This window comes from Eretmochelys imbricata, chromosome 2 (genome assembly GCF_965152235.1).
Source record: "Eretmochelys imbricata isolate rEreImb1 chromosome 2, rEreImb1.hap1, whole genome shotgun sequence".
Classification (NCBI taxonomy): domain Eukaryota; kingdom Metazoa; phylum Chordata; order Testudines; family Cheloniidae; genus Eretmochelys; species Eretmochelys imbricata.
The window spans coordinates 61,738,895-61,765,842 of NC_135573.1; the positions used below are offsets into that span (position 1 = coordinate 61,738,895).

A 26,948-nucleotide genomic window follows, 5' to 3' on the forward strand; every position below is an offset into this window, starting at 1 on the left:
TACCAAATTCACGGACATGAAAAATGCGCCATGAAGTCTGGTCTCCCCCCATGAAATCTGGTCTTTCGTGTGCTTTTACCCTATACTATACCAATTTCACAGGGGAGACCAGACTTTCTCAAATTGGGGATCCTGACCCAAAAGAGAGTTGCAGGGGGGGGTCACAAGGTTATTTTAGGGGGGATCATGGTATTGCCACCCTTATCTGTGCGCAGCCTTCAGAGCTGGATGGCCGGAGAGTGGCAGCTGTTGGCTAGGCACCCAGCTTTGCAGGCAGTGCCCTGCCAGCAGCAGCACAAAGGGTGTCAATACCATACCATGAAATCCTTATTTCTGCACTGCTGCTGGTGGCGGTTCTCCTTCAGAACTGAGGTCCCAGCCAGCAGCCGCCACTTTCCAGCTGCCCAGCTCTGAAGGAAGCATCGCAGCCTGCAGCAGCACAAAATTAATGGTAGGAGTACCACAACCCCCCTTATAATAACCTTGCGACATCCCCCCACCACACACAACTCCTTTTGGGTCAGGACCCCTACCATTACAACACGGTGAAATTTCAGATTAATCCGTAATGTTTTGTATATTGTCATTCAGTATAGATTCTGGTTTTTGCTTTCAAAATGCATCAGTAAAAAAGATGCCTATGTTTTCTTGTGAGAGTGGCTGTGATGGGGTAAAGCTAGGTCCTTGGAAAGCTGCAGTCAGCCCACAGATTGTTGTGTTCAGTTTCTACAGCATAGAAGGTTTAGCTGCCTCTTCTATGAATGTCCCTGGCACAGCTCCTCAAGCTGGTGCAGGGCTCAGGATCTGGCACTTAAAGGCAGGGCAATCTGAATATGATGCTTTTATGTCTTGATATAAGTACATGCCTCTAGAGTGGCTGTGAGGCTGGCAGACCAGGTGCCAACTCCTGCCAAGATCCTTAGGCCTCGACTGAACACTGGCCAATACATAGCTGGAAACCAGTCTGGCTCACCTGTATGTTAGTATTGTTAAAAGAGATGCTAAGTTTATAAGAATGTGTTTAGTGTTTAGACTTTATGAAATGCTTGGAGGATGCTGCATGTATTAATCTCACTTATAACATCTGTGCCCCATGTTATGAGGTGACAGTGTTTGCATTGTACTCTTCTGTAATTGTGTAAGTTCCACAGGAAAGAAGCTTTAGTTAATCTAAAATGCTGGCTTCCTACAGCAGACGTTAGGTCCTGCCCACCAAGAAGGCTCACTGAAACCAAATAAGGCTATTGTGAAACATCAAAGAACAAAGTCCTTCCTCCAGTCCTCCATGAAGAGGAGATGTGTGCATGAACTCATCCCATCAGCTTGAACTCTGGGAAGAGGGAGATACAATTTTTGCTTCTTAGAGATTTTTATCTCTATGCCCCTTGGACTTTGGGAGGACAACATTTCTAAGCATGAGCAGTAAACGGGATGAATTATGGACACAAAACATAACATACAGGAATAACTCGACCAAGAGCAGACATCTAATTGCATGCCAGATGGCATCACGTCAGTGGCTGTGTAACTAGTTTGATTTTGTCAAGGTGAAAGGCAAGAGTGATTAGACTGCAAGCAGCTTCTCTGTATGGAAAATTCCATATTTCAACACAAGGTCAAAAAGAGGCACAATTTCTCACTATTAGCACTTATACAAAGTTTACAAGTAATTACCTTTAAAAACATGACTCTGGATTAGATTAGATTGGGAGTTCAAATTCATTTTTAAGGCCTTTTAGAAAAGCAAAATATTTTCTGGATTTTCATGTAGGTTGATAGGGTTTCGTGTGTGTGTGTGAGTTTTTAATTTTATGGGCAGTCATTTGCAACCAGAAACAGTACACTTCAAGGCTAGGAACACTCAGTGACTACAAGAAAGGGGGATCCATGAGAAATGTACTACATTGTTTCAAACTAATCTGCAAACACTTCAGGAGGCTGGCAGCTTATCCAAATACTTTGCTGTCTGCACAACTCTAGGATTTATTATGGGTTTCATCAGAGTGGGAACCCGGGGTATAATAAGCTATACAAATATAGCCTTTTAACAGAGAGCTACAGAATGAAGGTGCAGCAGAATTCACAGCTGAAATTGTTTTCTATAGATAGCTCATGTTCGCTCTTCGCCTACATTGATATCATATGGAGTGCGGAGGAGACAATGATGTGCTAAATACTTATTGCTTATGAATCTGGAAAGTAGTTCAGCTCATTCCAGTTCTTTCCCCCCCTTTTTTTGATTACATTTGCTGTAAAATTGAACACTGTTTGGAAATGTATCATTTTGTTCTGATGATGATAACCAACCAGGAAAAAACCCACTGACAAACAGTTGGAGAACATCACCACAGTCTGACATACCAAGTGCCTGACACCTTACTCACATGAGCAGTCCAACCTCAAACAGTGCCTCATTCAGCAGCAGGAGAATCGGTGGGAGGAATGACACTGACTCCAATGGGAGCAGAATCGGGCCCACTGACTTAAATGAAACTGTTTATGTGACGAGAACATTGCATGACTGGGCTCCAGAGCAGGAGCATAGGTCCCAGCTTAACGGAAATAATTACTTCCTTCTCTTCTGCTGTGCATTTTCTCAGAGCATTTGAAACAGTGTGGTTACTGCATGCATTGCAATATACTTTTTATTTATTGTCTGATTCTGACTCTTAAAATATGTTGGTTTTAGGGCATAATGGTTACATAAAAAACATTTAGGAACTGGTCCAATGTTGTAATAATCTAGGCCCCAATCCTTCTCCCATTGATGTCAATAGCAGAACTATCATGGATTTCAGTGGACGCAGGATCGGGTCCCTAGTTATTAGAACTTCTGCTAGGGGAAAGAAATCATTCTCTTGACTATAATAAGAGTAAAGGGCAGGTCCTGCAAACCTTATTCATCGATAAATTTCTTTAGTTCTTTTGCTGAGACTACTCATAGGAGTAAAGGTTGCAAGATTCATCCTACAGGGCCAGGTGTTCAAAGTAGCTCAGCACTAGAGCGGTTTGAAAATTTTCCAACTGAATGTTTTGCCATCCGAAAATGCTGTTTTGTCAAAACCAAAACCTTCCGTGGGGACATGTCAATCAGAACAAAATTTCATTTTATTCCCACATTCTTAGAATGGAATGTTTTGATGTTTCATTTAGAAATTTATTGTATGTTATAAAAAAAACAACAAAAGATAAAGTCAAAATCCAAACAAATCATTTGATTTTATCAAAACTAAATGGTGGGACATTTCAAAATTTGACATTTTTGGAACACAAACAATTTTCAAAATCATGGAATTTCCTGTGACACAGTAATTCCAGTTCTCACACAGTTCTACTCAGCACCAAGCAGCTCCTATCGAGAGCAGCAGGAACTACTGGGTGTGGTGATAATCTGGCTGATAACGTGCACCTTACTCAGAGATTGATATCATGAAGTAAACTACATAAGCAGTTTCTCCTCCCTTGGTGTTCACACCTCAACTGCTAGAAGAGGGCCTCATCCTCCCTGATTGAACTAACCTTGTTATCCCTAGCCTGATTCTTGCTTGCATATTTATACCTGCCTCTGGAAATTTCCACTACATGCATCTGACGAAGTGGGTATTCACCCACGAAAGCTCATGCTCCAATACGTCTGTTAGTCTATAAGGTGCCACAGGACTCTTTGCCGTGTTTACAAATCCAGACTAACACGGCTACCCCTCTGATGTATTTTTTGCATATTGAGCTCTTTGGAAAATAAATGACTTGTTATGTACAAAACACTACAATAAATTATTTAGTTAAACTTTGACTTTGGTTTGAGGATCTACATTTTGACCTTGTAGCAAAATTTTGAATAATGCTATTTATGCTGAGAACAGTGAGAGACAAAGAGATTAATTACTAGAGAGAGTGATCCCACTGTGGGCAGGCGACCTATAAGGAATTTGGCTCAAAATGTGGATTTCTCTTCCAAAGCAGCCTGCTGCAGGAGAATTTACATTTGTTTTCTGAATTACCTGGTGGAGCCTTTCTCTAGAAGCTATCTTACATAAAGCTATGGGGGTGCAGAAAAGTCAGAACCTGCCTATCTAGGACAATCAAGTTTGAATTGCCTGCTTGAAGAGGCAATGCTAGTACCAGCCTATGCCATTTTCATTCAGTTACATCTTTTCAACCAGCATTTATACAACTTGTGTGTGCAGCTTGTGTCTGTTATCACTTGTTTTCTTTGAAGTGCAAATTTAAAGGAAGAGGCAGATGCTATTTGTGTTCAGCTGCAGAGGAAATGCATTCATTGTCCTGTCACATGGAAACCTTACTTTTGTTGTTGTTGTTATTGCTTTGTTAATATAAAATAAAGGCAGTTCTGACTGAAAGTATACTGTTGCTTTTGATTTATGAAAAGTGTAGCAAAAATGACAAGAGGGATAAGAGACCTGGAAAAGTTCTAGTTTATTTCAGGCCCTCCCTATGAAATCTGGATTTACAAAATCCAAATCTATGTTTTATTAATTTTTTTAAACTGGCAAATTAGTGAACATTCTGAATAAACAGGAAGTAGGTATCTCAGTAATGTCAGACATTGTTGTGATGGAGGAAAAGAAATGAATTGTTAAAGCGTGGAAAGACCCCCTTGGGGGAGTGGCTGGGCCCAAATCTGGGATTTTGAAAGTTTGAGTTTTCTTTTGAAAGACTGTGCTGTAAATAAATAGGTCCCCAGGAAGGGGAATTTTTTGACTATCTGGCCTGTGCGGACTTTTTTCAGGGAGAATGAGTTAAGGAGAAATGGAGTCAGCACTACTGCAGAGCCACAATTGGCCAGAAGGGAGTGCTACAGGGCAGGTGTGTGCTTTGACATGGTGGTTCTAGGTATAATGAAAATACTTTTATAACCTTTATCACAAAAGATCCAAAGCACTTTAAAGAATAAGCCTTATCTTGCAGCCCTTTCTCAAGTGAGTAGACCCATCAAAGTCAATAGGACTGTTTGTATAAATAAAGGTTACACAATCAAGCCCACTGGCGTTCAGATAGCTCTGTGGGGGAAGGAAGCAGGTCAGGCACAGCACATGACATAAGAATGACTAGGATATATAGGCCATTCACAATATAGCAAATCTCCTCTCCTACACAAAGTGTCATGGGATCTTTAATGTCCATGTGTTTAATCAAATCCATTCTGAAGAAGAGCTTATGTAAGCTTAGAAGCTTGTCTCTCTCACTAACAGAAGCGGGTCCAATCAAATTTATGACCTCACCCACCTTGTGTCTGCAATATGCTGGGACTGATACTTCTACAACACTTCTGCATAATCAAGACAATAATAGATACAAAGAAACTGTCATTTCTCTATGTAATATACAGTAGAAACTCAGAGTTATGAACACCTTGGGAATGGAGGTTGTTCATAACTCTGAAATGTTCATAACTCTGAACAAACTGTTATGGCTGTTCTTTCAAAAGCGTACAATTCAGTATTGATTTAATACAGCTTTGAAGCTTCACTATGCAGAAGAAAAATGCTGCTTTTGACCATCTTAATTTAAATGAAACAAGCACAGAAACAGTTTCTTTACCTTGTCAAATCTTTTTTTAAACTTTCCCTTTTTTTAGTAGTTTACTTTTGACACAGTACTGTATTGCATTTGTTTTGTTGTCTCTGCAGCTTCCTGATTGCATATTTCTGGTTCCCAATGAAATGTGTGGTTGACCGATCAGTTCTTAACTCTAGCGTTCATAAGTCTGAGGTTCTACCGTACTGTGCTTCTGGCTTAGTTGCCGTATAGAAGATTTGTAGGACCAGATACTCTGCAGCTGTAAATCAGCATATCTCCATTGACGTCAGTGGAGCTACACCGGCTAACACCAGCAGAGGACCTGATCAATAGTTTCTTTAACGGTTTTGTATATTTTCACTCTATATTAAGTCTCTCCAATCCGTACCTTGTTCCATGTCTGTCTTGATCTGCTCTTCCAAATCCTCAGGAGACATGCAGAACTCATGTTCTTCCCCTCCGGGTGGCTTGGGTTTACACTGTCCACAACAGTAACTGAAACAGCAGCACAGGCAGCAGCAAAAGTAGCAGCCTGTCAAGAGGCCACAAACTGCAAACAGGGCCTAGATTAAACGGGGGAGAAACCCCTATTACCACATGAACTTCCTTTAATTAGTGACAGTTTTTAACAGACATAAGGCACGTAGTGTCAGATTTTCAAAAGAACTCAGGGCCAGATTTGCATGTGCTACTCCTGAGGGCATTCTGCCCACCATATTTTAAAATTCTGCACGCTTTATTTGTCAATAAATAAATGCAGAGGCTCCAACATGGCAGTGGGAAGCACAGGCCACTGCTTGTACGAAGGTAGGAAATCACCCTGCAGCCTCCCCAGCCCCACCCCTGGGACACGGACTCAGTGGTGAGGCTGCACCTGACCCTGACACAGCACAAGGTCTGGGCCTACCCCAGAAACACCCTGGGGCCCTGCCCCTCTGCACCAGGTGCACCAGATGTGGGGCAGGCAGTCAGGCTCAACCAGGCAGGATCCAAGTGTGAAAGAGCTGAGTGTGGGGACAATCTGGGCGCAGGCAGCTTCCCTTTGCTTCCCTGTCAGAAAGTCATTTTTCTGTGGGGAAGCGAAGAAATCTGTGGGGGACATGAATTCTGCACACACTCAGTGGTGCAGAATTCCCCCAGGAGTAAAGTGCTCCACACCCACAGTTGGAGCCAGATTGTCAAGAGTTTAGCTGCCATTCAAAAACCCAAATATGGGCCAGATTTTCAGAGCACTTGCCACCCCACCCACCCTTTGTCATTATGACATTTATGGCTAGATTTTCAAGTGTTCTGCATCCAACATGCACCCAATATGCTGGGCTCTTGCAAATCTAGCTCAAGTTGTGAGTGCTGAGTGAGGCCTTCCAGAAATTCCAAACATAGTGCAAAACCCCCAGCTCCCTTAAAAATGGCTCATTACAGTAGATCTCTGTGTAAATTCTTATTCACTGATAGAGTGTTGATAATAGCAAGTATATGAGAAAAAAGAAACAAAATAAGGAGTCCAAAGGCAGGAGTGGCTAAGATGAAACATTTAATTTTCCTCTCACACATACTGGGATAAATCAAGTGAAGTTACTTAGGTGTATGTAGAGGAGAATCAGGCCTCCTTGGTCAGTGCAGATCCTATGGACTTCAGGCACAAATCTGCTTTCATCAAGGAGGCTCAATTTAGCCCTTAGCTTATAGTTAAAAGGCCACTGTTGAGAATAATTTAACACATGTAGCTTAACTCAGGGAAAGTGCTCTCACCAATAGTTTAATGTATTCAAAATAAAATATATGGCTTGATAATAATAATAATTAATAATACAACAATATCCCCTCCCCACCCCCAAATCCATCGCAGGATTGTGACATGTGTAAGGATAGGTATCAGGTTAATAGTATGGAAGTGACTATGTGAATTAAATGATGCAATGTTAGCATGGGTGCAGTTATGCTCCATTTGAAGTCAGTGGAATGATTCACATGTTTAAAGTTAACCATCTGAGCAAATGTTGAGGCTCAAGGCCAATGGTAATACCTGTATCAGGTTAAACCCACAAATACCTCCAGATGTTTTCAAAAGACTGGCCAGATTTATGCTGAGTTGAAGTTATTTCAAAATGCTGTGCCTTCTCTCACAGCAAACCTAGATTTTGTACTGGTTTAACTGTTTGGGTTAGGGTGTGACTTTTTACTGAAATAGATAAATTGGTACACACACTCCCAAGTGTGAATGCAGTTATACCCATATAAACATTCTTTAAAATGGTATAGATCATTTCCCTAAATTTATGGGTATAAGATGTCAGTATAAGCACCTTTATACTAGTATAATTGTATCTACACTAGGGAGTTGTACCACTTTAACTATACTGATTTCAACTTGATGTAGTTAAAGTGGCACAATCACTGTGTACCTTAACGGAAAAAAGGGAATTATGAAATATTAGTTAAAGCTTTTTTCTGTGTAAAATGGCCCCACTTTCCCAGCTTGGTTAAGCCTTCAGCAAATTCTGGGCTTAACTCAACAGTCATTTTTGCTTTGCACTTCACCTTTAATTTTCATTTCATTACATTTAATGACTTGTGCCATCACTTAGTATCTTCTGGGATGGACACTGTGGCAATGAGTGGCAGTATAAGGCCCAAGATAGACTCATTCACTACAGGTCCTAGCTTATTGGGTATAAGAGATGGAAGAGGAAAGGTATGGCTAGGCATGTGGGGAAATGGCTGGACTCAACTTTAGAGGAGCCTTTGTTGACCTGCTTATACTCTGGAAATGGGAAAACTTTGTTTGGTTTAGTGGCGATGGAGAGACCACCCTGTGACAATCTGGGAGGGATGATACGTAAGTACCTCTGATTTTTGTGGTACATTTTTCATAGGAAGTTCTGCAATATGCAATTTAATGAATTTTACACAGGCTCCGTAACAAATCCTTCCATACCTCCAGAACATAGCACCCCAAAACAAACCCAGCAATTGCTCTCCCTGCTCTCATACAGGCTACAGGACTTCTCAGCTGCACCCTATGCTCTCCTCTGCTCTTCTTGTTGGTCACGGCTGCTGCTGCTGTTGGTGTCTCTGTTCCTATTCTCATACCCACATCCATTCCACATGCATATTCATGTAACCTGAGTCAAGGGAGTGGCTCATCTGATGCTGCTGCTAGAGGACTTATCAGTGTCTCTTTTCTTCTCTCCCTTCTTAGCCAATGACTCCCTGCACTCAGAGATGGAGACAAGGAGGCTGGGAAGAGGGTAGCTGAGAGCAAAGAGAAGGAAGATTGACACAGCAGGTGGTAGTAGTAGAAGCAATCAATAGTGAAGGAAGTCCAGGACACAGTAGGAGTCAGCAGCCACAGCCTGTGCAAATTTGCTGCCAGAGAAATAGGGGCCAACTGTAAAGTCTTGGGAGTTCAGGTGAAGATGTGGTCCAGGTCCATCTTCAGTTTTTTCTGGCGTGGATACAAATTTTGCCAATATGATTTTGAAAAAGTTGCCCAGTTTTGAAAAAGTTGTCCATTAATTTGTATTTGAGTTGCTTCTATTCCCACCTGAAGTAGTGTATAAAGTATGCTTTCCCAGACACATGGAACTGACCTTGCACTAACCACTGTTGGAAACAGGATACTGAGCTAGATGGATGCCACTGTTCTGCTCCAGGATGGAGACGTCCATGTTCCTAAATCAGATCTGTCATTTCTCTTCTCATCACAGCGTATTTGGTTCACATAAAGATATTTTTTCTATTTATTCCAATGGACTCTTTGCTGCCCCAACATTTTGTTGCAGGAAATAGCAGTAAGAATAACATCTGAAGTGTGGGATTTTCCACATTTGTGATGTCATAGGCTTGTTACATTCACTGACACACTGATTGCAATGCTAGGGTTTGCAATATATACATAAATATCAAAAGATTACAGTTACATAATAAACCAAATGAACCGAGCTCTTATGTCATCAGAACCCTCACCAGGGGTTTTTCCTCATTCAATTTGCTGACTTGAGGTATCATGCTCTTCCTTTCCTGCTCTCTTCCTCCACTCCGCAGTTCTCACCTCTTCTTCCACTTCCCTTTCCCTGCCCCCTCACAATGTACCCAAAGTGTACGTATATGACACCATAATCACACACTGTGTTATGTATTATTATTGCTTACGTATGCTGTGTGCTACATATAGCAAAGAACATGGCTAAATTTGTACGGTAACTTATTAGCTGGTTGTCACACAAGTAGGACTTCTCATTTTTGAGCAATGAGTCATTTTTATTTAGTCATTACTGAAAAGAAAATCAAAATTAACCTGGAGCTCCAGTTTCAAATATAATTTATGCCTCTAAGTGTTACCAGACATGAAGTGTATTTAATTATTTAGTAAATTAAAGGAAAAAGGAAAAATCCTTCATTAGCACTTTGCTGGAGAGGTGCTTAATTATATTTTTGCCAGTTTCTAATCATTCAAGACATGCCATCATTTAATTAAGGTGCTATGATTTAAGGCCCTGATCCTCAAAATTGTTCTGCATCGGGGAACCCCTAGTCCCATGCAGAGCCCTAGGGGCTCTCATGGGACTCCACATGAGTGTAGAGATCCAGTCACATGGAACACTTTGCAGGACCAGGACCAAACTAGGTTAGAAGACTGCATGATTTCCTAGCTTGCTCAGTACATTTTTAAAAAAAGAACAGAGCATTTTATTTTACCCACTCACCTTTGCCCACCAGCTTGAAAGCATGAAGTATGCATTAACATTTTCTTCTCCAAATTGTTCCGCCACATATAGCCCTAATGATCCATACTTATCGTATATGTTTCTCTTGGACTGGTCAGTCAGTATCGCATGAGCATTGTTGATCTCTTTAAATGTTTCAGCAGCCTCTGGATTGTCGGGATTCTTGTCAGGATGATATTTCAGAGCCAATTTTCTTAAACATGAAAGAAAGAAAAGGAAAAGAGCGTTTTCTATAAATATTTACAAAATATTTTAGTTGATGCATTTTTGTTCTGAGGAGAAGGTCTGGCCTGAGTCTTGTTAGTTACAGCTTTACTGTAGCGGGAGCTAAATGTGAGGATGCCAGTGTAAGGCTCTACAGCAACTGATAATGGCTAATGGTGCAAAGATGACAGAAAGAGGAAGGTGTCTATGACCGACTTGAAAGAGGGCAGTAAGGTGAATAGGAGAGTTTTTGAAAGAAAAATAATAAATATTCTCCTAAATAGGGATAAATATTAAATAAACATCCTTTCCTCAGTAGAGCTCATTCACATGGCTGTATTGACATTTGTAACACTTGGAGTTATTTTACCTTTAGGGTAAAATGCTGGTCCCATTGCAGTCAGTGGCAAAAGCCACAATGTATTAAATAGGGCCAGGATGTCACTCTTAAAATACACCTTACGGTTAATTCATAATGACATGGGCTTTTTGACTTTCCATCTGAGGAAAAGGGGCATAATTTTTCTTTAACCGTAGCGATTACAAGCCCAGTCTTGCTTCCACTGAAGTCAGAGGAAGTTTTGTGAGGCTCTTAAGTATCGCTATAATGTGAAAGAAAAAAGAAGTCTTCCCTTAACATGAGACTGCTGTAGTTAAGGCTGAGTCTATGTTTTATATTTTATTCGAGCAGTGGGTTGGACTAGATGACCTCCTAAGGTGCCTTCCAACCCTGATATTCTATGATTCTACCTTGTCAGTTACAAAACCCTCTAGGCAGAAAATTGATACATGCTAAAAACACAGATGCTTATTCTTCTTTCCAAAAATGATTTTAATACGTCAGTTTTAAAGCAAATATATCAACTCGTTTATTCCCTCAAAATTACCTTCCTTAAAGGAAGGGAAATACTTTGGGATGATCTCATGGATCAATAGATACCTCAAGGTATTATATACAGCAGCTAGGTTTTCAGAAACCTTAACAACGGTAAAGTAAAAGAAATTCAGGCACTCCAATAGAATGGGAGCATACTTCTGAAGTACAGAATTGGAAAGCAACAGTGGTTTTGAACAGAGTCAGTTTCAAATGTCCTTTTGCCAAGCTCCAGGCAAAAGCAATCTTTGGACCTGATTCACCATTGCCTATACCATATGCAATCATAGAATATCAGGGTTGGAAGGGACCTCAGGAGGTCATCTAGTCCAACCCCCTGCTCAAAAGCAGGACCAATCCCCAATTAAATCATCCCAGCCAGGGCTTTGTCAAGCCTGACCTTAAAAACTTCTAAGGAAGGAGATTCCACCACCTCCCTAGGCAACGCATTCCAGTGTTTCACCACCCTCCTAGTGAAAAAGTTTTTCCTAATATCCAACCTAAACATCCCCCACTGCAACTTGAGACCATTACTCCTTGTCCTGTCCTCTTCTACCACTGAGAATAGTCTAGAACCATCCTCTCTGGAACCACCTCTCAGGTAGTTGAAAGCAGCTATCAAATCCCCCCTCATTCTTCTCTTCCGCAGACTAAACAATCCCAGTTCCCTCAGCCTCTCCTCATTAGTTATGTGTTCCAGACCCCTAATCATTTTTGTTGCCCTTCGCTGGACTCTTTTCAATTTATCCACATCCTTCTTGTAGTGCGGGGCCCAAAACTGGACACAGTACTCCAGATGAGGCCTCACCAATGTCGAATAGAGGGGGACGATCACGTCCCTCGATCTGCTCACTATGCCCCTACTTATACATCCCAAAATGCCACTGGCCTTCTTGGCAACAAGGGCACACTGTTGACTCATATCCAGCTTCTCGTCCACTGTCACCCCTAGGTCCTTTTCCGCAGAACTGCTGCCTAGCCATTCGGTCCCTAGTCTGTAGCTGTGCATTGGGTTCTTCCGTCCTAAGTGCAGGACACTGCACTTATCCTTATTGAACCTCATCAGATTTCTTTTGGCCCAATCCTCCAATTTGTCTAGGTCCCTCTGTATCCTATCCCTGCCCTCCAGCGTATCTACCACTCCTCCCAGTTTAGTATCATCCGCAAATTTGCTGAGAGTGCAATCCACACCATCCTCCAGATCATTTATGAAGATATTGAACAAAACCGGCCCCAGGACCAACCCCTGGGGCACTCCACTTGACACCGGCTGCCAACTAGACATGGAGCCATTGATCACTACCCGTTGAGCCCGACAATCTAGCCAACTTTCTACCCACCTTATAGTGCATTCATCCGGCCCGTACTTCTTTAACTTGCTGACAAGAATACTGTGGGAGACCGTGTCAAAAGGTTTGCTAAAGTCAAGAAACAATACATCCACTGCTTTCCTTTCATCCACAGAACCAGTAATCTCATCATAGAAGGCGATTAGATTAGTCAGGCATGACCTTCCCTTGGTGAATCCATGCTGACTGTTCCTGATCACTTTCCTCTCCTCTAAGTGCTTCAGGATTGATTCTTTGAGGACCTGCTCCATGATTTTTCCAGGGACTGAAGTGAGGCTGACTGGCCTGTAGTTCCCAGGATCCTCCTTCTTCCCTTTTTTAAAGATTGGCACTACATTAGCCTTTTTCCAGTCATCCAGGACTTCCCCCATTTGCCACGAGTTTTCAAAGATAATGGCCAATGGCTCTGCAATCACAGCCGCCAGTTCCTTTAGCACTCTCGGATGCAATCTTTTATACTGGTGCAGACTGGGTGTAAAATGCTACTGTTTGGATCTGGTAGCATTTTACATCCACCTTGCTCTGATGTAAATGGCTAAAGGTGTAGAGCAATTGTGAATTGGGCCCTTTGTTTTTAAAATAATGAAATTGCAGGGGGTTGGTCTTTAAAGTGGACTGACCTAATTTGGTGCTTTTAATAAAAACCCCAACAATTTTTGAAACTTCTGAAGCTCCAGATTGCTGTCAAGTAGCTACTAAACCTATGCTTCAGCTATTTCTCTTCATATAAGCTTTTACACAGTGTTACACTTTCCTTATTCCCTTGAAATGGACTTAACACTGTTACTATGATCTCATGGGAAATGCAGTGTAAGTCTGGAGACAGTGTCTGATGTCAATACCAAATGAAATTAGATAAGTGCAAGTACTGAATACCATGTTACTATGTCTAGATAGAAGATGGTACATTCATAAAAATGTAAACACTAACCTTTCTAGTATATGATAGAGGTGGTAATAGGGTAACTGGGGTGTCCACATGTTTACAGCTCAACATGCGTGCACTGGGCCAGATTCTGATCTCATTTACACCAGTGAGAAATTCTGCAGAAATACCATTGACCACAATGATAGCATAGACAGGGCTCGGGCTTTTTTACAACTTTGTCATCTACTCATGATCACAGGCTGAATTACAGAAAGAACCACTGTCTTCTTATACTGAAGAAGGAATAATGAACACAGTTTTATTCCTAAATTTTCTCTCTGCTTCACTGTAGAATTAGCTAGAAACTTCCCCAGGCCTCTCAGTGGAAGATTCATGCACATGTAATTTTCTATATGTTTCTAACTATTCTGTTCAGGTTCTTATATTGTTCCTGTTATTGTATCCGATACCAGGACCTGAATGCAAAAAAACCTCAATTCTCCTTCAAGCTAGAATCAAATCAACAATCTAAGGCTTTCTACAGGAAGTACCTTTACAACGTTCCATGCATAATACCAGCTGTGCTAGCAAAGAGCTGAGCTAGTTACCTATCTTTCTTTAGGCAGTGTTGTAGCTGGGTTGTCCCCCGGATATTAGAGAGACAAGGTGGGTGAGGTAACATCTATTATTAGACCAACTTCTGTTGGTGAAACAGAGACGCTTTCGAGGTCTGGGCTGAAAAAGAGGTCTGTGTGAGCTTGAAAGCTTGCCTCTCTGAGCAACAGAAGTTGGTTCAATAAAAGATATTACCTCACCCATCTTGTCTCTCTAATAACTTTATTTATGTCACTGCTGGGACAGCACTTGGCTCTGTCTTTCTATTTCTACTGCACCCAACACCATGGTATTTAAATACCAGATATATTTCCAAACAGGAAGAATGCATAAAATATTTAAGCGAAGTATTTTTCTCTCACTTTGATGTCACTCTGACAGATACTAGAACCATATGCAGTATCTTTGGGAGACCATATTGTATTAAGTTTATGAATGGTTTAATGTATCACAGTGGGCCAAGGACTGTATGCAACTGCAGCGGGGGAGGATTACCACTGCTCCTCCAGGACCTAAAAATAGTGGGGGTGATTAAGGATAGTTGCTGAAACTGTAAACAACTCTAGAGAGTTATCTCCCTCTGGTGTGGTTTGCATGTACACGGTCAAGCTGGGTGTTCCACAGACCAACAGACAAAGAAAGGGCTTTTGGTATAAAAAGGCTGTGTTTAAACTGACACCACACCTTCTTTATGATTCAGAAAATGGAAAGGACATTTTGTCCACAGAGGGCCTCAACAATCTTTGCAGAAAAGTTGGAAGGACCTTGGCCTACCTCGGCCCCATAAGGCTGATGGGTGACCTCTGGTAACCTTTTAACATGTATATAGGAACTTTTATTGTATTTTTTTACATTTTCTCTTTAATGCTTTTGTCCTAACAATAAATGTATTTTGCTTTGTGAAGACTGGTTGGTAACTGGTATACACTGTTGTAGTCCCTGGAGAAAACTTAACCACAGCTGCTGGACAGACTGGGGAAATGATGTCACAGTGAGCTGCAGAGAGACTGCAAACCTAACCCCCCAGCCTGGAGGTAAGGAAACATTAGTTTTTACCCAAGAGAGGGGATTACTAGGAAGCCTAAAACCTTTAAGTTGATGTCCTCAAAGAACACTGGAGCCTGGGGGCTGTCAAAGGTGCAGTCAACCCTGAAACTGTGACTTCCAAGAGTTGCACTTCTAAAAGTTAACATGAGCTGGTTATATTTTTGAGGTACACCGCAGCTTCGGAGATGCTATAGAGAGATTTTAAGGAATTGGTGGGGAAAGAAGTGAGACCTACAGGGAGCTCTCCCCATGCCAAGATCATACTGCTGCAGAGCTCATACTGCACATACTAGTATCAAAGTTACTATATATATCAAGTCTGTTGACATGATAACTGGGTCCCATTCATGACTCAAGTAAAGGGGTTTCAGAGACCCCTTGTTTTGTTGTTTTGCTCGTGTTTATATCTGCTTTGTATTTTGGAAGACTGTACTCCCTTTTGAGGGACTGACACAAGTCGTTTCCTTAGTACAATTATTAAGTGACAGGAGGTGCCCTCTTGTGGTAATAAAAGTGATTTATGTCTTGTTAAATTACATGATTCTAATCTACAAACCAAGTTCAGTAAGGCGGGTACGGGGAGCTGTAAAATACACTCCCAGGGTATCCCATGAGCTTAGAAAGCCCACTGCATCTAGGGTGACCAGATAGCAAGTGTGAAAAATCAGGACACTTGTCTTTCAGAGAGGTATATAATTGCCTGTATAAGACAAAGCTCCTAATATTGGGACATCTGGTCAGCCTAACTGTGCCAAAGGAGAGATATCTCCATTAGAGTGCAGGCAGTGCTCCTCCCTCAATTTACACTGAGGCTGGAGTGCAGCTTTATTTTCCACAGGAGCTGCACTGTAAAGTCGCCATCGGGAGACAATACAGCCTATTTCCACTGGCCAGCCCTTGTTTTGGAGTACAGTTGCGGGCCTGGAGGCACTCTGTCACTTTTCATACTGACATAAGCCTGTGAACACACTTCTGCTGGCATTTATACCAGTGGGGAATTTAGTGTTATACCTTTAACTTACTAATACTTCCTCTTGCATGCCTTAAATATATTTTTAAAATCATGCCTTTAATATCATTAATGTCTCATGTTTAATGGTATTTAGTAGACTATGCATCCTATACTTAAACATAGTATTAAATAATATTAAACACTGAAATATGTGTAGAACTGATAAATGAAATTGTTCATAAGTAAAGTTTTATGAATGCCCTTGTAAGTTTCACTTTCAATCCAATTGCTGCTTAGATCACTGAAACTTGCACTATTTCAACATTGTAACTTCTGCTCACTGTTTGCCATTCATTATACTTGTCCATATTGTAACTCAAACTCATTTTAAAAAGCTCAATCCATTTTGAAAAAGCCTGCTGCAACCTTCATTTTGCAAAAACCTTATTCCTTTAGTTTAGATGTTTGAATGAGGTATGGATGGATGATGGAATCAACCTCCAGCCTCAACCCGTCCTAATGAAATAAAGTGTAAACACCAACAGCTGAAGATGCAGACAACAACCCTGACAAAGCAAGAAGAGTCCACCCGGAAAAGAAAAGAACAAAGGTACAACTGAAGGAACATCAAAGCCAGGTTCCAGGCTGAAAGTCATGTCTGCAATTGACGGATGATCAATCACACCAAACCCAGAGGCAGCGTGACACAGCAAGTCCTATAGACTCTGGATTCAAACGAAAGCCTACAAAAAGGATGGATGAGATGGAAGACTTTGGAGGGTAACATTCTGCTGCCAACATGGAAGGGCATCGGTGCATGCCCAACAGAGACACAGCTCTTCCTTGTGCCCGGCTTTCCTGGCCAGTTAGCCGCCACAAGCTACAAACCCAAGCCACGAACTCAAGCTACATTCAGGACAGGTAACTATACAGCAGCTGCAGAACATTTGGGTGTGTGTGTGTATAAGTATTAGGTATTAGCTAGTGGTTATAGATCAAATTGTGTTATAATAAACGTGACATCTTGTCTTGTCCCCTGAAATGATCCTGTGTGGTTTTGTCAGCATAACATATGTAGACTGAATAAACAGGCTGACTTTACATATCTAATGACATTCCGTGGTGTCTAAGAACTTAGGTTGCATATGGGATCTGGTCTTTTTTATTAAGTGGTGGAAAAAGGCCCAGGCTATTAAGATTAATATTGATTGAGGTATTTCTTGGAAATTGATGGCTGGTTAGAAGAATAACACTAAACACTTTATTGGCTTCCATGGTTTTTGCACTAATATATCTGTAGACATTTCCGCCCTCCCTGTACTCCTTAAGCAAAATTATACAAATTAAGGGCTGAGTCCCGGAGCCCTTATTTGGAAAAAATTTCTTCTGACTTCAGAGGGATGAAGGATTCTCCTTTCACTACCTCCCTCTGCCTTCCATATCAGCACAAACTCAGACAGATTTTGACTCTTGATTTAAATAAAATGTATTCACTGCAATTAATTTACTAGTGCAGATGGATGGTCAAATAGCTACTTTGCCTAAATGCCGATAACTTATTTCCTAGTCTAAGACAAATATTTACTTTGCAGTTCACTAAACATAAAACAGTCACATTACATGGGCCTTTCAAAAGAGACGTTCAGAGTAGACAAGCACAAAACCTAAAATCTGTGGATAGATTACATCGCCCAAGATGCACCATGGCTCGGGACTCCTATAATGTACCCCTATTATTTAGTGTTCAGGAGCTATGAGAAGGAAAGAATGGGTTTGCATTTAGAACTGCTGAGAAAATAGGATATATTTCCACAAAATTTTCAACTTTTCTACAAAACATTTTGACTAAAACCTGAAATAATTCAATTTAAAATGTCACTGCAGTGTTCATAGGAGTTATAGTCCTGGGTGCCCTATCCTCCCATTCTCCACTAGGGACTGAGATCTCTGGCCAGACTACATCTCCCATGATGCATGTTGGCCTGGTACTCTTGTGATGCATCCTCTTCCCACCCCTCCAGAGAGGACAGAAAGTGATGCATTGTGGAGTGTGGCTGTCTCCCAGTGAGTCCATCTTTTAGAGGAGAACAGGAGCAAAAGGCACCAAGACTACAACTCCCCTGAGGCAGAGCTGAACCATTTTGAATTGAAATATTTTGGTTTTTGGCATTGTAAGGAAACATTGAAATTTTCCACACTCTTGCAGTGCATTTTGCTTTGTGGAAAATTTTTGTATAAAACGCAGTTTTGATCAGCCCTGCTTTTGTTGCTTTGTCGTTGAAATAGCGATGCACGTGGAAAGTGTGATTGTGCTGGAGTACTTGCCTTTTACTCCTTCAGAGCTGCAACCCATGAATATAGGTAGAAAGCCCAGAGAAGAAGGGGTCTCCTTACACCCTCTAATTAACCTGTACAGACACACAGGAAGGGTTACAATCTGGGCTTTATTACTTATGTGGTCATAGGCACCGGGGAAAAATTGGTGGGTGCTCTACACCCACCAGCAGCCAAGCTCCCCACCCCACCACCCCACCCCAGCTCACCGCACCTCTGCCTCCTCCCCTGAGTGTGTCACGTCCCCGCTCTTCCTCCCAGTGCTTGCCGCCGTGAAACAGCTGTTTTGCAGCATAACAAGCTCTGGAAGGGAGTGGGGAGGAGCAGGAATGTAGCGCACTCAGGGGAGGAGGCGGGGAAGAGACGGGGATTTGGAGAAGGGGTTGGAATGGGGGCTGGGCAGGGACGGGAGGAGGTGGGGCAGGGGTGGAGTCGGGGCGCAGCTGGGGAAAAGGGAGGGTGAGCACCCACCAGCGCCAGCAGAAGTTGGTGCCTATGTATGTGATAGCTACTGAAGGACCAGAATCTAAAAATATTGAAAAACTTGGTGAAAAACTCTTTCCAAGATCTTAGTGTGAATTTCCATGTCACCAAGAGTATGAATGGGCATTGGGATTAATCTGTCTTCTCATCCCTGACTGTAGGTCAAGGTAGAGTTACATTGGCAGGACCATGTGCAGAAGTTTTCCCAGCCAATGTCTGTGCTGTAACTGTCCCGTAGATAATCAGAAGGAGATCTCAATATTCAGGGCTATCAATTTGGCTCCTTTCACCAATATCATATTTCTTCACAATTAAGAAGAAAACACCCTGGAAAATAAGGTAACCACTAACCACAAGTGATTTCATAGCCGTTATGGAAGCCAAGCCTCAATGTCTGTTTTAAATGAAATATCCCATGATTTGTTTAAAAAATATTTGTTTTAGTGTCTACCCTAGACCCCAGAAATATAAACAAGTTCTTTTTAATTAGAAACCTTTCTAACTCTTTATTTCCCTGGTAAATTAGCTGTTGCTAAATTGCAAAGAAAATCATGGAGCGGTACCTATGTCATGTTTATTAAAATGAAATTTTCCCCTAGGCAGTGTCATTATGGTGAATACCAATTTAATTAATAATGGCAAGAAACTTACAATCAGGTATTGCTGGTTTTTTACACTGCACTGAAGACTAGTTCAACAGCAGGTTTTTGGACTCATGAAACAAATTAGCATAAGATAAGTTTAATTAAAAGAAATCTAAGAGCCTGACTCATCATTTTATCTTGCAAGTATTTACAACTATTCCATTAAATGTGAATCCCTCTGACATTTCCACTTTATTCAGAAGCAGTCTCTGTTTTCCTGTAATTACTAATAAAGATGGGTAAAGCACCACTGTCAGTTTTACCATCCTTATTTATGTTCAGTGCAAAATAAAATCCACCTCACTTTGCATTCTTCCATGACAACTCTCCCCTTCTGGGACTAAAGAATGTTTCCTTTCCAGAAAGTTAAATGTAAAAACAACAACAACATGAGGTTTGCTATACAAGTCATTTGGTGACTTCTGGGGCCAAAATGTATTATGTCAAATGTATATAATAAATTACATTAATTACATAAGCGGTTATGACATCAATGGGAGTACATGGGGTATAAGTCAGCACTGAATTTGACCTTATAGGTCTGTTCACCCAGGATGTCAAAAGTCTAAGCTGTGGACATTCTCATCCTTCCCCCCCACTGGTCCCCCCACCATGAATATTTTAGAAGAGTAAAAATGGGGTAGAGACTTCATTTATGCACAGTGACATCTTTATTTTGTCCAGCTGAAGGCTACCACAGCTAAACCCTGATCTAGAATTGACTCTCTGCATGTGTGCAGGTGTCTCCTCATGTGGAGTTAATTGGAGGATCAGGCCCTAATTTGTATAAAATAAAGAAAGTGCAGCTAACTCTATTGATTACATATGGAGGTTGGTGTGGATGCTAATGGTGTAGGGTTGTGTGTTACTGCTTATAGTGATGATGTGGGATAGGTGTGCAGGTTTGGGGTGTGAGTGGGATTGGGGTGTGAGTGGAATCTGAAAGCATGTATGTGGTGTACACATCCAGGAAGAATAGTGGAAAGAGACAGAGTGGCAGGGGGTGAGAAGAAATTACATGGGGACCTCACTTCAACTTTTTGCTTGGAGACCCTTTCAAAAATTGTCACCTCTCTGAGTAGCAAGAGTAGATGGGAGTGTTAAACATCACATGATAGGCCAGTGATGGGATACTCAGCATAAGGGAGAAGATGGCCATGTGTTACCAGCAAAAATGAGACTGAATCATATTGTCACATGTGAGAGACTAAAAGTAGCTGACTACAGCAGGTATGATGTGTTGACTAATATATGCAGGCTACATATAATATATAATATAGAGTTGTTTGTCCACTCTGACCCCATAATCCTTTTCAGGGTCACTGCTTTCCAGCATGTAGGTCTGGCCTGCCTTCTCTGTTCCTGTTGGTATGACCTTGTACTCTGTTATATTAAAACATATTTTGTTTGAACGGGTCCAGTTTACCACACTTCATATGACTGCCTTATCTTCGTCATTAGTTTCCACTTTGCTAGTCTTTGCATCATCTGCACATTTTACCAGTAGGGATTTTATATTTATTTTCAGATCACTGATAAAATGTGGAATAGTATCAGACCTAGAACTGATTCCTGCAGAAACGCTAGCATTCAGTGATTTCCCATTGACAACTACTTTTTGAAATCTGTCAGTTACCCAGCTCTTAATCCATTTAATGTGTGTTTCATTGATATTTTTAGGACTAAATTTGTAATGAGAATGTCATGCACCACTAAGTCAAATGCCTTAAAAAAGTCACTTTACAACCACAGTAATATATTGCATCATGTACATTGTTGTTCAGTAAAAGGTCTACCAGATGAGTGATGGTAAACTATCTTTGACTTTGTACATACTATTCTTATGCAATGAATATGGCTTATTATTTCTTACTATTTAATTAAGACACATCCCAGTTTTATTGGTCTAGAACAGTCTGAGATGAGTCTTCTTAATTCTTGACTTTTTCCCGCAAGACAAACCTATAACCCTAATAAGAAAAGGAAGACTTGTGGCACCTTAGAGACTAACAAATTTATTTGAACATAAGCTTTCGTGTAGCTGAAGGAAGCTTATGCTCAACTAAATTTGTTAGTCTCTAAGGTGCTACAAGTTCTCCTTTTCTTTTTGCGAATACAGACTAACACGGCTGCTACTCCATAACCCTAATGCAATCTGGAATTTTAATGGTTCTTATGAAACCAAAATTCACATTAGTGTGGTATCTGAGTCATGGTAGCATAAGCCAGGTTCCTCTTTTCAAAGCACAAAGAAGGTGTAAAGGGTTTTTGAAACAATTTGTTTTTATGAGGCATCTGACATACAGTGACAATAGTTACACAAGCTCTAGTGAAGTGGTCTGAAAAACTGTGAGTAAAGTGCCTTGCAGTTTCATTACATTTCACAGGTTTTTAACGTAACAATGTTGTGATGGCTTTATTCCACATCCCTGAGTACAAGAATGATATTCTCGGTGGGCTCTCAGCCTGATTAAACATTTTGAATAACTAACAGAATACTAATGTGTCAGTTAGATGGATCTGAATGCCTTCTGCAGCATTCTATTACCCTAATCAGCAGAGAAAAAATGCGGGGAATATTAATAAAAACCTAAGTGTAACATACTGATTGTTGCATGAAAATGCTGTAGATTTTGTGTTTAAATAAACTTTATATAAGCCATGCTTGGAAGATACATATTTTTCTGTTAATAAAACAAATCCCAGATAATAAAACAATTACACAAATTATATTTCATTCATAGAAATGAATGTAAATTACAAATGGCATTTTAATTATAGTTTTGATAGAAGTCAGTGGAGGGGACTTGTGGAAGGGCTTTGCTTTTTGCAGACCAGATGGGCGACTGCCATGCAATTTCCCCCTAGTTTTTTCTGGTTTCACAGATATTCATTATTATGTATAATGATCTGGACCCTGTAATTAAACTAACATCCTTATCCACCATATGTGAATCATTCCTTGCCTGCGGGGGAAAAAACACTTTGGAGACCAGAGTTCCTACCCAAGGAGTTTATTCAGCTTTGTACCCTCAGGAGGAAAGGCTTCCACTCAGCTTTGGAATTAATATGGTTGTGACGCACGGCTAGAAAGGGTTAAACATCCTGCAAAATAAGTAACCCACAAAAGACATGTGGGGAGATAATGTTAGTGTTTTTGTGTATTTACATATGTATGAGTAAGGTGGACAATGTAATCAACTGTCCCTGCCTATGCTGTATTCTAATAATTCAGAGGTCAAAAGAACATCCTATCATGTAAATAAATTGTAAACACGGGATATCTCAGTATTCATCTCTCTTTGAAATGTACTGTGAATGGTAGAGGAACAAGCAAATGACCTTATGTTAATTTGTATAGCTAAGTTCTGGTGATGGGCCTTGTCAAGGTTCCTCCCCCACTCTGAACTCTAGGGTACAGATGTGGGGACCTGCAAGAAAAAACCTCCTAAGCTTATCTTTACCAGCTTAGGTCAAAACTTCACCAAGGTACAAAATATTCCCCCCCGTTGTCCTTGGACTGGCCGCTACCACCACCAAACTAATACTGGTTACTGGGGAAGAGCTGTTTGGACGCGTCTTTCCCCCCAAAATACTTCCCAAAACCCTGCACCCCACTTCCTGGACAAGGTTTGGTAAAAAGCCTCACCAATTTGCCTAGGTGACTACAGACCCAGACCCTTGGATCTTAAGAACAATGGGCAATCCTCCCAACACTTGCACCCCCCCTTTCCTGGGAAATGTTGGATAAAAAGCCTCACCAATTTGCATAGGTGACCACAGACCCAAACCCTTGGATCTGAGAACAATGAAAAAGCATTCAGTTTTTTACAAGAAGACTTTTAATAAAAAATAGAAGTAAATAGAAATAAAGAAATCCCCCCTGTAAAATCAGGATGGTAGATATCTTACAGGGTAATTAGATTCAAAAACATAGAGAACCCCTCTAGGCAAAACCTTAAGTTACAAAAAAGATACACAGACAGAAATAGTTATTCTATTCAGCACAATTCTTTTCTCAGCCATTTAAAGAAATCATAATCTAACACATACCTAGCTAGATTACTTACTAAAAGTTCTAAGATTCCATTCCTGGTCTATCCCCGGCCAAGACGACTACAGACAGACACAGACCCTTTGTTTCTCTCCCTCCTCCCAGCTTTTGAAAGTATCTTGTCTCCTCATTGGTCATTTTGGTCAGGTGCCAGCGAGGTTACCTTTAGCTTCTTAACCCTTTACAGGTGAGAGGAGCTTTCCCCTGGCCAGGAGGGATTTCCAAGGGGTTTACCCTTCCCTTTATATTTATGACAGGCCTCCTTCAAGGTCATCCTATTAACTACCTTTTGTTCCCCAAGGAATTCCAACTTGTCAGAAGACATGAAATTGTATAAAAGATCCTTGGGTCCTGATTCTGTCATCTCAGATCTGCTTAGATTTCATCAGGGGAAGTTTGAGTCGCAAGACTGAGGTCCCAGTTATGCTGGTACACTCTGAATATGAGATTTGGACATTGGACTATGACCTATGAACTGAATTCTAAAGGAACTCTTTGCAACTTCGAAGCTCACCATCTCTGCTATGAATCTGAACCTTAATAAATTGAACTCATGTCTGTATGTGTATTGATATTTTAACCATACTCTCTCTTTTGTGTTTTAATACATTTTAGTTTAGTTAATAAGAATTGCCTGTAGCGTGTATTTGGGTAAGATCTCAAACATTCATTAACCTGAGAGGTAATGTGTCCAATCCTTTGGGACTGGTAGAAACTTTTCTTTTGTATGATGAAATAAGATTTACAGAAATTTTCATCATATTTGATGTGGGTATCTGGATGGAGGCCTGAGGCTGGATCACTTTAAGAGAACTGTGTTGTTTGGACTTCTGAGTAACCAGTAAGGTAATAAAGAAGCTGTTTTATGCTGTCTTGGTAAATCTAAGTGATGGAATATCCACCAGCTTTATGGGGATTGTCTGCCCCATTCTTTGCAGTTCACCCTAATTGAGTGACCACAGCTGGCTCCACACTAGAACCCCAATCACAATGTTTTTTGGCCCCATAAACCACACAGATCTCAGATTTGCCAAGTCTAGAACTATCCATGTAGGGACTATGGGTGAAATCCTGGCCTCACTGAAGTCAGTGAGAGTTTTGCCATTGACTTAATGGAATCAGGATTTCACCCTTTTGTGTCTCCACACCCAGTGTCCATGACACTTTTAGGAACCATATTGTCCGTGTTTTTCTGCTACTCACAACTCCCAAATCCCCACAGGGTCACACAGGGTGTTCCAGTGCGTGTTGACCCACATCATATAATATAGTATTGATTTGGGTCATCACTATCAAATGCATAGATTCACTGTGTGGTGAGACAGATGGATTCACAGATACTTATCCCATGTCCCACCCCACTCAAACACACAATGCAAAAACCAATGCAGTAATGTTTGCCTGAAGCTGATAAATATTTGTAAATGCGCGGGAGCCCCAGTGCACCCTGCAGGGCAGAAGCCCGGAATCCTGGCATGCCCCCTGGGGCAGAAGCCCCAGCGTTCTGGGAAATACTCGGGGAGAAATTAAGCCCTGATGGTAAGGAAATGTAGAGGGAAGAGTAAAGGAAACACACACAAAAGGAAAAGAGAGAGAAAGAGAGACAAGCAGATGGGGAAAGAAGAGAAACAAGAAGTGACAGTGGTGACCCTAAAGGTGAGGGTAGTTTTTCACTGAGCGATGTGGAGACAAAGTACTGAACAAATAATAAAAATGATGATAACTGATGTAAGCGGAGTCAGGATGAGCTCCACCCTGACATCTGGTGGCGAGGTGTGGCAAGTTGTGGAAAAGAACTTCAGGGGCTGATCTCATTTGCATAGGCACACCCACCCCGCCTAGAATGAGGCCATAACTGCCCAAATGGTCACTTTGGCTGTTGTGGGATCCCCAGTGTCTCTGTTATTGGGGCGGGAAGAATAAATTGTTATTACCCTGATTATGGGAACTGTGCTTGGAACTGTACTTGGCCTTTTGTTATGATGGAGGACTCACCATCAACTAAGTAGCCCACTCGCTAGGCAAGGGACATGGGTTCCAAAACTCTGTGAATTGAGAGAGGCTTGAGACAGGTATTAGTACCTGGTGGTGTGGGCCCCTTTGTGAGGGCCTGAAATACCAATTGCACCTCTGTCTCTCTTCACTGTGGAATGTCAGAGCTAATTTTGGGTCTATTAAGAGTCTTGCTACAGCTACTCTGCTGAATTCACTTTGGCCTTATGGTGTACCAGCACTGAGGCTCCCACTACTATGAGCTGAAATCACTGAGAGCTGGAATCACTGAGCACTGTGTCAAGTAGTGGGGAGCCAGAAGATCTAGAGTGCAGTGGTGCTGTTCGTGGATAGGCTGGTGGAGTGTTCGTGAGACGGTGAGGTGAGCTATGCAGAGCGGAGCCATTCGTGAGACAGCGGAGCGTTTGTGAGATGGCGAGGCGAGGCGAGCTGAGCAGAGCTGTTCGTGAGACGGCGAGCTGTGCAGAGCGGAGCCGGTTGTGGTGGAGTGGAGCAGTTCGTGAAACAGCGGAGCGGAGCAGAGCCCTGTGGGGCAGTCAGCTTCAGGACACGTAAGATGCCCCTTACCTCTTTCCCCCACACACAGGCACATTTTAGCCAGACTGGGGAGTAACACTATGCAGATGAACTTTTGAACTCTGGGGCTGGACTTTTTGGACTTTGGGTGATTTGTGGATTGCTGGACTCAAGAGACATTTGGGTTCTGGGATTGAAGACCCCGAGGGAAATGATGTGGCCCAATTTGCTGGGGTGGGTCTTTGCTCATGGTTTGGTTAATGAACACTAGTTGTGGTGTTTCCCCAATTTAATGCTGATGTTGTTTACCTCATGTTATTAAAGATGCTCTGCTACACCGAAACTCTGTGCTTGCGAGAGGGGAAGTATTGCCTCTTTGAGGCACCCAGGGGTTTGTGTAAGATTTTCCCAGGTCACTGGGTGGGGGCTCGAGCCAGTTTTGCATTTGCTTTGATGAGAGGGAACCCCTGTGTACTGAACCCGGCCCTTGCTGCTATCTACTTGGCCTGGCAGAAGGGTTACACTAAAAATGTAGGTATTAAATAAGAGCTATATTCTAGTCTTGATTTTTGTGCAAACCTCCCACTGGGATCAATGGGCTGTGGACTGAGGGGAGAATGTAGTCCTAAATGTATGCCCTGGGTACTGATGATAGGAAAAAAAATTACTTAATTAATTTCTCTGTGTTACTTAGAACTAAGTCAAGAATAGTCTCTTCTCTTCC

The 26,948-nt window shown here is 41.6% G+C and overlaps 1 protein-coding gene across 1 annotated transcript in view; it reads right to left on the reverse strand.

The window, feature by feature from the left end:
- DNAJC5B (DnaJ heat shock protein family (Hsp40) member C5 beta) overlaps positions 1-26,948 on the reverse strand; it is a 32,051-nt gene that overhangs the window by 633 nt on the left and 4,470 nt on the right. Inside the window, exons 2-3 of the mRNA XM_077808984.1 lie at positions 10,251-10,464; positions 5,930-6,104 (exon numbers count right to left, since the gene is read on the reverse strand). Coding sequence (XP_077665110.1) covers positions 5,930-6,104; positions 10,251-10,464 — 389 coding nt within the window. The remainder of the gene's footprint in view (positions 1-5,929; positions 6,105-10,250; positions 10,465-26,948) is intronic.